The sequence below is a fragment of the Nicotiana sylvestris genome, chromosome 9 (assembly GCF_000393655.2).
Source record: "Nicotiana sylvestris chromosome 9, ASM39365v2, whole genome shotgun sequence".
Lineage (NCBI taxonomy): Eukaryota > Viridiplantae > Streptophyta > Magnoliopsida > Solanales > Solanaceae > Nicotiana > Nicotiana sylvestris.
In genome coordinates this window covers 25,043,926-25,054,875 of record NC_091065.1, presented here as the reverse complement: position 1 = coordinate 25,054,875, position 10,950 = coordinate 25,043,926, and the positions used below count along the sequence as shown (strand labels likewise).

At 43.5% G+C, this 10,950-nt stretch overlaps 1 protein-coding gene across 1 annotated transcript; it reads left to right on the top strand.

The window, feature by feature from the left end:
- The first annotated feature begins 7,426 nt into the window (after window positions 1–7,426).
- On the top strand, window positions 7,427–9,943 carry LOC138877353 (uncharacterized). The gene is made up of 4 exons (XM_070156957.1): window positions 7,427–7,664; window positions 8,217–8,557; window positions 9,568–9,798; window positions 9,914–9,943. Exons 1-4 carry the CDS (start codon window positions 7,427–7,429, stop codon window positions 9,941–9,943), a joined length of 840 nt encoding a protein of 279 aa, XP_070013058.1.
- The last annotated feature ends 1,007 nt before the right edge of the window (window positions 9,944–10,950 follow it).

Genomic DNA, 10,950 nt, shown 5'->3' with positions numbered 1-10,950 from the left:
GCTGCTGATAAGTTGTTGTTTGATTGTTGGAATTGTTACCCGTTGCTGACCTCCTTCTCTTCTTCTTGTATTGCCATTTCCAGGTACACAACTGTAACCTTGGTCATTTGTAAGCTGAAAACATAAGCATGAATATACATGAAGATTTGAAGCTTTAAGTTTGATCTAGCTTTTCTACTGATTTGTATATTAGGATATCTCACTCATTAATATCATGTACATGCCCTCGGGATGTATAACTGGATAGTTCTTGTAATAATTTAATTTGTGAACTTTCAAACGAACTTTATATCATGTATCTGCCCTTGTCCATTTCGAATGTATAGCTGTAGTCTATAATATTTGGTTTGCTTTAGCTTGATTATTAGGTAGTGTATTTCGAATGCATGTCCGTTAGAATCCGGCCTAATAGACTATTTAATTAATACAACACTCTAATTGTAATATCAATGGCTTGAGTTTAGGATTAGGAATAGACATCTAAATTACCTCTTTCTAACTACTGTTCTTCTAAAACCTGTAGTAATATACCTAATTAGATATAATCACTTCACCTTTCTGCGTGGCAAATTATAGAAAATGTGTAGAATAGCTTAAGTAAGTTTCATTAAGTGTTTAGTTCATTTAAAATCGGAAGAGTGATGGTTTTGTCGAAAGAGATCGACTGCTCGTATTTAAGCGGATTGGGCCTCCGCACTTGAATAAGGTGGCCCAGGTTGATGAATAGCCATGCCCGTCGGTGTACTTAGGTTCTGATTTTAAACAGGTGGTGTTCATGACCCAATTATAATAGCTCTTAAACCATATAATTAACTAGGACTCCTCCTTTTATTTTAGAAACGAACTAAGTAGAACACTATAGATTACTTTAGGTTTGCCCTTTAAAGATAGTAAAAATGAGATGAGCCTCGCTGAATAAACACATAAATGGCGGGGCCCTCGTTAAATGTATACATTAAATACTTAGATTCCGGGACGGGCCGTCTAGCGAATTTCACGGCTCCGTCCAAAATAACAACGTGTTAGTCTCTTTAGGTGCGTATTTTAATAAAATTGCCTTCATAAACTCGGGTGCACATTTATGTGACCCAAATCCAAATCTCAACGAAAGCCGAAATGTGTCGCTAACCACGGGTACATTGATTGTGACGTGGTTCGAGGTGCATTTCCACGACGTTGCAAATTCCTTTTAAAAAAATAATGAATGGGACGAGCCTCGACAAACAAAAATACATAAGCTACGAGGCCCTCTATACGTGTTGGTAAAATTACTTAGACTTCGGGATGGGCCGTTTAGCAAAATTTTACGGCCTTACCCAAAATAATGATACGCTAGTCGCTTTAGGCGCATATTTAATAATGTTATCGTTTTAAACTCGGGTGCACATTTATGTGACCCAAATCCAAATCTCAACAGGGTTGAAATGTGTCAATAACCACGAGTGCATTGATGTGACGTGGTTTGAGATGTATTTTCACGATGTTGCAATTCTCAGTAAAAATAATAATAATAAAAGCGGTACACAGTTAAAATCTGCACATAGAGTCAACATGTATTAAAAATCAGATAAATAAGCCGAATATGATAGTTGAGCGACCGTGCTAGAACCACTGAACTTGGGAATGCCTAACACCTTCTCCCGGGTTAACAGAATTCCTTACTTGGATTTCTGGTTCGCGGACTGTAATATAGAGTTAATATTTTCCTCGATTCAGGATTCAATCGGTGACTTGGGACACCATAAATCTCCCAAGTGGCGACTCTGAATCTTTAAATAAAATCCTGTTTCGATTGTCCTTTAATTGGAAAAACTCTCTTCCGCGCCCCTTTGCGGTGGCGCGGGTAAAAAAGGAGGTGTGACAGCCCTGGCGACTCTGCTGGGGACCGAACCCAAAATCTCTGGTTCAGGGTTCAAAATTCGAGCTTAGATAAATTGTTATATTTGGCTTTATCTGATTTTGTTACATGTTTGGGCCTAATGTGCTAAATGATGCTTTTACCGCTTTGATATTGTCCGAACTGTATATAAACTGTGCCGAAACCCTTCTCTTCTTACCTCCGGGGAGGAGCTCGCTGGTCAAGACTCCCTATTCTGTTAGTATCATACCTTGAAATAAGAAAGAGGTCGGACAAGTTACAAAGCCGGACGATCCCGCGGGTCCCCGGTACGTAGCCCCCTCCTCGACTCGAGTTGTCTGCTCGGGTACACAGTCTAGAACAAATACCCAGGTTACGAACCTAGAATAACTTAGTTTCATGTCGGATCCCTAGTAGGAACGTTTGTTTGCATCACGTGCATTTGACTTTGGAGGCTCAACACAGGGGTTGAGTCTGTCTAGGACAGGTGTACCAAAAATGAAAATGACCATCCTCATGCATCCAACTTGCTACCTATGCATTTGTTGTTTCGAATTTGCATGCTGACCGGTTTTTGAATACTTTGAGGAAAGAGAGATAGAGATGGTTAACCGCCTGTTTTGAAAAAAAATCAATGTTCAAATGGCGTTGAAACTCTGTCGAATTTTGAGAATGAAAAAAAAAATGAAAAAGGGTTTTGTTTATGAAAAATGGTTTTATTTGCCGTTGAAAAGAGTCTTATTTTCAAAAGAAGTTTTATCTACCCGAACTACGCCGATTTGATTCTCATAAGGTGCGGGATACGTAGGCAACCCTCATCAGGTCCAACCTCCCCTTTTACAAAAATAGCCAAAAAATGTCAAATTTTAATTGTCAACACAAATAAGTCGGGTGATGCCGTTTTTGACAGGAATAGCCGAATGTTCCCGAAAGGGACGCCGGAATGCTAACTTTGCATAAACGACCACTTTTAGTCATTTTTTGGATTTTTGACCGGTTGACTCACCCAGCTTTAAAATCTTCGTTCCCGAAGTGCTGAAAAGCCGTGTACGGAACCAGTTCTTCCTCTTAATCTGTGAAAAATTAAAAATAGTCAATTTGTTGAGTCAAATAAATTTTATTTCTTAATCACCTAAATAAATGTGCAGGATGAGCACGATGCAAAATGAACCTTTTTCAATAATGACCAAAATCCCTTTCAAGTTGTGGTTGTGGTGGGATGATTTAGGCGGTGAAGGGCAAGACGAGGTCAGGAAATATCTGAAGGGTCTTACGGGTTTATTGGAAATCCAGCCTCGGGGGGATATCATAAGAGTTTTGGTCACCTACTGGGACCCGACGCACAATGTCTTCCACTTCTCTGATTTTGAACTCACCTCGACTTTGGAGGAAATAGCAGGGTACATCGAAAATGCTGAAGTTCCGTTGAGGCAAAAATACCTGGTTGCTCCAAGAGCTGTCACTGTGCATCGGTTCTTAGATTCGTTGAAAATACCTAGGACGGTCCACAACCCAGATTTGGCCGTAGGTTTTTGTAATCCGCACTTCATATACGACAGATACGGTCATGTCGGAGGATTCAACAACCCAGATAACAAGTTATGCAGCAAGAGTAACCGTCAGAAGTGGGACGAGCATAAACGAGTGGCTTTTATGATAACCTTTTTGGGCCTTTTGGTATTCCCAAGGAAAGACAGAAACATTGATCTGAAAATAGCCGGAGTCGTCAGTACTTTGCTCATTCAAGACAAAAGCACTCTTGCGCCTATGATAGTATCCGATATCTTCAGAGCTCTCACAGCCTGCAAAGCCAGAGGGAGTTTCTTCGAGGGGTGTAACTTGTTGCTACAAATATGGATGACTGAGCATCTCTGCCACCGTTCCCAGCTCTTGAGTTATGGTTCCTCGAAGAAAACTTGCATAGAAAAGTTCTACACAAGAATCAAGGGGGCCAGTCTACCCGAGGGAGTTACCGCATAGACATTATTCTTTCGGACCCTCACCGCCAGCCAAATATAGTGGACACTAGGATGGTTGCCCGTGGACGAGGTCATCCATATGCCGACAGCTAGGGCCCACTTTCTATTGATGGGGATCAAGAGCATTCATCCTTACGTGCCATATCGGGTTTTGAGACAACTCGGGAGATGCCAAACAGTGCCTCAGGAGGAAGATCTTAGTGCTCAAGTGATTGAGATTAGCCCTGACGGACAATTCCCTGAAGCAAGAGCCCGTCAGATCTGGAGTGAATGCCAATATCTAAAAGCAGATACTTGCGTGCAGGATCAGGCCAAAGGCGAAGTGGCGCCAGGATACCTTGCTTGGTACATGAGAGAACTTGAGCACGAAAGGCCGGCTAAAAGGCCCCATCTCTAGGAGTTCGTCCAGACGTCGCAAGAACAGTGGGGTTGGTTGGCTAAAGAAGAGAGCTACAGGGCAGAAATAGGCAAGTTGAGGCAACAGATCGGAGACCTGGAATTTAAAAACAACCTACAAGTTGATGCTGACCGGGGAGAAAAGAGCAAATTGACCCAAGAAAATGAAGCGCTGAAAGCCCAAATTCGACAGATGAGGAGAGATACCGACAAACAACAAAGGAGTCGGTCGGATGAGAGGCTAATAAAAGGGTTAAAAAGGGAAATCGGTAAGTGCCGGGATGATTTGAAGCAGTCTGAGGATACCATAGCATAACTCCGAACACAATGGGTAAATAAAGCAAGTAAAGATCATGAAAAGACTGTGGTCGGTCTAAAAAGGAAGGTGACCACCCTAGAGAGCAAGGCGGCTAAACAAGCCAAGGCTTTTGAAACAAAGAGTAAACACTGCTGTAATCTGATGGCCTCAATGGAAGGTGAAATACAGCAGTTACAGAAACAACATCTGCATGATTCTCGGGTTTTGAAGGCTAGAGGGGATCAGATAGAACGCCTACTCCTAGAGAAAAATCAAACCAGGAACAAGATTCTGACTATTGCTCATGCTATCACCAGGAAATGTCGAGAGTGTGAAGACATGACCCGCACTACCTTCATGTCAGCAGTAATGATTTTCGTCAAACGGACAATGTACGAACTGGAGCAACTTGAAAGGGATCTCGCACCTAAGCCCGCGGCAAGGCCGAACGATGCCTCGCGAGCACCAACTTTTGGATCTTTAATGTATTTATAGTTCGAGTCAGTGTTTTCATTTTTAGAGTCTGTTGTCTGTCTGTATATTCTCTCTTTCATCAAAATGTGTTAGTAGTTTTTTTTAGTCCGTAATTGGTTTTACTTCAGGTTTGTTCTCCTTTTCAAAAATTGTTTAGTTTGTATTATAAAGTTTAAGTAAAGAAAAAAGAAAATTCCCAAAATTTGCTTTCACATTTATGTGGCAGAACTACGCCCGGTCTGATTCATGCGGGGACATGATACGTAGGCAATCCACATAAGATTCGACCACCACTAAAAGGAAAAGAAAAGGCAAGGTGAATAAAAGAAAAAAGAGGGACATAAAAAGAGAGATAAAGAAAGTAAGCCGAAATGACGCATGCAATCAAAGCAAAGACATGTTAGAAATGGTTAAACTTCCTAGGAATGTTACACTCGCCAACGTAAAATTGCAATATGTGTTAAACTCTAACTCTAACAAGTTTGTTGTTTACCAGATAAAGATTTCGAAACAGTTAGCTCGTTAGAACGTTCTGGCAGATTACCATTTCCACACAAGATCTAAAGGGCCCATTCCGGAAAGTATGTCTGGTTCGGACAAAAGTGTTGAGGAGGAAAAAACAAAGATGCAGATGATGAAGGAGGAAGTAGACAGGTTGAGACAAGAGATAGCTGGGATGCACCTAGCCTGGGCTAGGGGACAAACATCACCAACCCTTCCCCATACTCCTACCCTCTCACCGGCTCGGACTCCGGAGCACCCTCCCACTGGTCCATCAACGAGCTTCCCCATTGCCCAATACTATCAAGGGGAAACTTCCTATAATCCCCAAGCTCCACCACCCAAACAAAACCCTCCTCCGCTAACTGTTCCTGTTTTCGTGGCACCTCCACCAGCCACGCTGCAAAGATCATCCAGCGAGCCGTTGTTTCAGGCTCACGATAACCAGTATTACCCCCCTGAACTCACCTTCAAAGCACCTGATCCATACACTTACACCCCTCACCTTCAACTCCCGGTAGAAACTGAGAGGCCGGCTAAGAATCCAGAGCAGGACGAAGTGATTCGTAAAGTAAAAAGCCTGGAGCAATCCTTCAGGAATATGCATGGATTGGGCAGCCAAGTTAGTGTGGCCTACAAAGATCTGTGTCCCTTCCCCGATGTTCAATTGCCGGCAAGTTTTAAGATGCCAAAGTTTGATCTATATGAAGGACATGGTGATCCCATGACACATCTACGAGGTTTCTGTAGTAAGATGAGAGGGACATGTGGAAAGGATGAGCTGCTGATAGCTTATTTTGGTCAAAGTTTAAGCGGGTCCGCACTGGAATGGTACACGAGGCAGGATCCTAGCAGGTGGTTTACCTGGGACGATTTAGCACAAGCATTTGCAGGTTATTTCTAGTATAACCTTGAGATCGTCCCCGACCGTCTCACACTGTTAAAACTTGAGAAAAAGCCTGGAGAGAGCTTTAGGGAATTCGAATTCCGTTGGAGAGACAAGCAGCAAGAGTCGATCCACCAATGAGGGAAAGTGAAATGGTGGACTACTTCTTACAAACTTTGGAGCCAACTTACTTTGGTCACCTGGTAACGTCAGTTGGTAAATCTTTCAACGAAGTAGTAAAAATGGGTAGTATGGTTGAAGAGGGACTCAGGTCCAACAAGATAATGAGCTATTCGGCAATTAAGGCCACAACTCAGGCTATCCAAAGCGACACGGGAGGTGTGCTTGGGAAAAAGAAGAGAGAGGAGGTCGCAACAGTCGAAGCAGGTGCTTGGTCTAGATCCAGAGGTCCTTCCCCTCGCTACCAACCCAGACCCCATTACCCAAATTATCTACACACTCCATACAACCCTCCACAACCCTATTATCCACCACAAGAGCCACATTTCTCCATCCATCACGCCCAAACTTTCACCCAGCCTCCGGCTCGCCCGCAATGGCGTGCACTGGCTCCCCAACATACATATCCACCTCCACAAAACACATATCCACCACCGAGGGACTACAGGAATCCTTCAGAGCCAAGCTTCCGCGGAAATCAGGCTTTCAGGAATGAAAGGGTGCAGAGGCCGAGAACATTCACTCCACTGGGAGAAACCTATACTACTCTGTTCCACAAATTGAGGCTGTTAGGCCTATTAAGTCCTGTTGAGCCCAAATTGCCAAATCCCCTTCCCAAAAATCTGGAACACTCAGTAAGCTGTGAATATTGTTCGGGGGCTCCCGGGCATGATACTGAGAAGTGTTGGAAGTTGAAGACTGCCGTACAAGATCTTATTGACACAAATAGGATCGAGATTTAGGCACTAGAGGCACCCAACATCAATGATAACCCGTTATTGGTGCACCATGAGGCCCACATGATCGAACTAGTGCACGAAGGAGGGAAGCCCAAGAAACCCTCACAAACGGTAATGATGATTCGTGCCAGTCCAAGCGAAAAACTGACCAGTGGAAAGGCAGTGGTACAGTTGGGAAGGGTAGATGACAAGCCAGTTGTGGTAATAGGGAAAGGTTCATCTGTTGTTGCGAAGAAGCCAGAGCCAGTCAAGGTAGTGCTGCAAGGAGTACCAAGCGCAACAGTGTTAGTTGTGAAGGCGGCCCGCGTAAAACCAGCTATTATCAGGCCAGTAATGCAGTTGCTGATAACAAGTGAGAAAGCTGTGCCATGGAGCTACAGTCAAGTGACGGTGATGCATAAGGGGAAGGAGGTTGTGGAAGAAGTATGCGAGGCCCAGGGGTTAACTCGTTCGTGAAGGTGTTTTGCTCCCGCAGAATTGAGAAAGGCCAATCCTATAACAATAAAGAAGCTGGTAATGGAGGAAGAAGCAGAGGAGATTTTGAAGAAGATGAAGGCACATGACTACTCCATTGTAGAGAAGTTGAGGAAGACCCCGACCCAGATTTTGTTGCTATCCTTGTTGATCCATTCAAGCGATCATTGTCGGGCATTAATGAAGATTCTGAATGAAGCCCATGTCCCGGACAAGCTCTCAGTGAACCATTTGGAGAAGATAGTGCACAAAATCTTTGAGGTAAACCGAGTGACATTCTCTGATGATGAGTTGCCAATAGAGGGTACAGAACACAACAAAGCACTCTATTTGACTGCGAAATGCGAAGACTCGGTGGTCACTCGAGTACTGATTGATAATGGGTCTAGTGCCAATATCTGTCCTTTGGCCACTCTGAACAAATTGAAAGTTGATGATGATAGGATTCACAAGAACAGCGTCTGCATCCGAGGTTTTGATGGGGGTGGTATTGACGCAGTGGGCGATATTATACTAGAATTGACAGTTGGTCCGGTCGAGTTCACCATGGAATTTCAAGTGATAGATGTGGCTGTGTCGTATAATCTTCTATTGGGGCAACCCTGGATCCACGAAGCCAAAGCAGTGCCTTCTACACTGCATCAGATGGTCAAATTTGAATGGGATAGACAAGAGATTGTGGTACACGGGGATGATGGTACACATGCCGTTAGTGATGCCATTGTGCCCTTCATAGAAACCGACGATGACAAAGGCCCATGGGTTTATCAGGTTTTTGACGCAGTCTCAGTAGGCAAAATTCCTGAGGGTGGGGGCCTTCCACTTCCCAGAATCGCAGCTGTGACTGTCATGGTAGCCACAGAGATGTTGAAGAACGGGTTTATGCCAGGCAAAGGTTTAGGGGTTGATCTCCAGGGTATTGTCCAGCCAGTTTCCTTGCCTAAGAACCTGGATACTTTTGGGCTATGATTCAAGCCTACTGCCGCGGATGTAAAGCAGGCCCGCAAGTTGAAGAAAAGAGTCTGGGTCCTTCCTAAGCCAATCCCGCGACTATCCAAGTCATTTGTCAAAGCAGGTATTAGAAAGTTGTCGGTCCCAAAAGTTCTCAGACCATTGATTGGGCCAGATGGAGATTTAAATGAAGGCTTTGAAAGGCTGTTCGCTGATGTCAACATGATAGAAGTTGGAGAAGGTTCTAGTAGGGCAGACATACAGTTTGTGGGGCCTCGGGCCAATATCAACAATTGGATGGCTACTCCCCTTCCTACTCGGAGGGAGTCTTGGTAGTGGGCTCTGATTTTTCTTTCTTGTTTTTGGATTATTCCAGGGTTGTAATCCAGTTTTATTTTGTATTCAGCAAAGTGTGAAACTCTGTTCTCCCGTATTTTAATAAAGTTAAAGCTTTTTCTTCTTATTTTGTTTTAACTTTGTTTTCTTTGTTTTTCTTTCTGAACAGTTCTCTTTATATTGGTTCTAATGACATGGCATGCACAACGGATCTTCAACTCGGTCTAAAAAATCAATCTAATTCCGAACTAATTGTACAAGAGGTCGACTATGATGATGAATCAGAATACGATGAGGATGAAGCCTTCGAAGAGATAAACAGAGAGTTAAGCCAGTTTGAAGAGAAATCCAAGCCCAACTTAAATGACACAGAAGCCATCAATTTAGGGGATGCAGATGATATCCGGGAAACTAAAATAAGTATCTACATTGCACCAAATATCAGGGAAGAACTAATCAAAGCACTTATTGAGTTCAAAGATATTTTTGCATAGTCGTATGACGACATGCCGGGGTTGAGCATGGATTTAGTGGTTCACAAATTGCCCACTGACCTGGTATGCCCTCCCGTCAAGCAGAAATTGAGGAAGTTCAAAACAGATATGAGTGTGAAGATTAAAGAAGAAGTAACCAAGCAGATGCAAGCAAAGGTTATTCGAGTCACTCGGTATCCTGATTGGTTGGCTAATGTGGTGTCAGTGCCGAAGAAAGATGGGAAGATCAGAGTGTGTGTTGATTACCGCAATTTGAATAGGGCAAGCCCTAAGGACAACTTTCCATTACCCAACATCCATATCTTGATCGATAATTGTGCTGGACGTGAGATTGGGTCTTTTGTAGATTGCTATGCTGGGTATCATCAGATTCTGATGGATGAAGAAGATGCGGAAAAGACGACATTCATTACACCGTGTGGGACTTATTGCTACCGAGTAATGCCTTTTGGCTTGAAGAACGCTGGGGAAACGTACATGAGAGCAATGACTACTGTGTTTCATGACATGATACACAAAGAGATTGAGGTATATGTGGACGATGTGATCATAAAATCTAAGCATCAGGAAGACCACGTAGCAGACCTAAGAAAGTTTTTCCAAAGACTTCGAAGGTACGATATTAAGCTCAACTCGGCCAAATGTGCATTTAGTGTTCCATCTGGAAAGCTGTTGGGATTCATCGTCAGTCGGCGAGGCATTGAGCTGGACCCGTCATAGATCAAATCCATCCAAGATTTGCCACCGCCGAAGAACAAGACAGAAGTAATGAGTCTGTTAGGAAGGTTGAATTATATCTGCAGGTTTATTGCTCAACTCACAGCAACTTGTGAACCCATTTTTCGGCTACTGAAGAAAGATGCTGCGGTAGAATGGACGATAGAATGTCAGGAGGCATTTGACCAAATCAAAGGATATTTATCAAATCCACCTGTGTTGGTTCCACCTGAGCCAGAGAGACCGTTAATTCTTTATCTAACGGTCCTGGAGAATTCGTTCGGCTGCGTACTAGGACAACACGGCATTACAGGAAGAAAGGAGCAAGCCATCTATTATCTCAGCAAGAAGTTTACAGGCTATGAGGTTAGGTACACTCAACTCGAGAAGACATGTTGCGCCCTAACTTGGGTGGCCCAGAAATTGAAGCATTATCTGTCATCATATACTACTTATCTCATTTCACGCTTGGATCCACTGAAGTATATTTTCCAGAAGCCTATGCCCACAGGGAGGTTAGCGAAATGGCAAATATTACTCACGGAGTTCGACATCGTCTATGTGACGAGGACGTCCATGAAGGCCCAAGCATTGGCTGATCACTTGGCTGAGAATCCTGTTGATAAAGAATACGAGCCGTTGAGGACGTATTTTCCTGACGAAGAA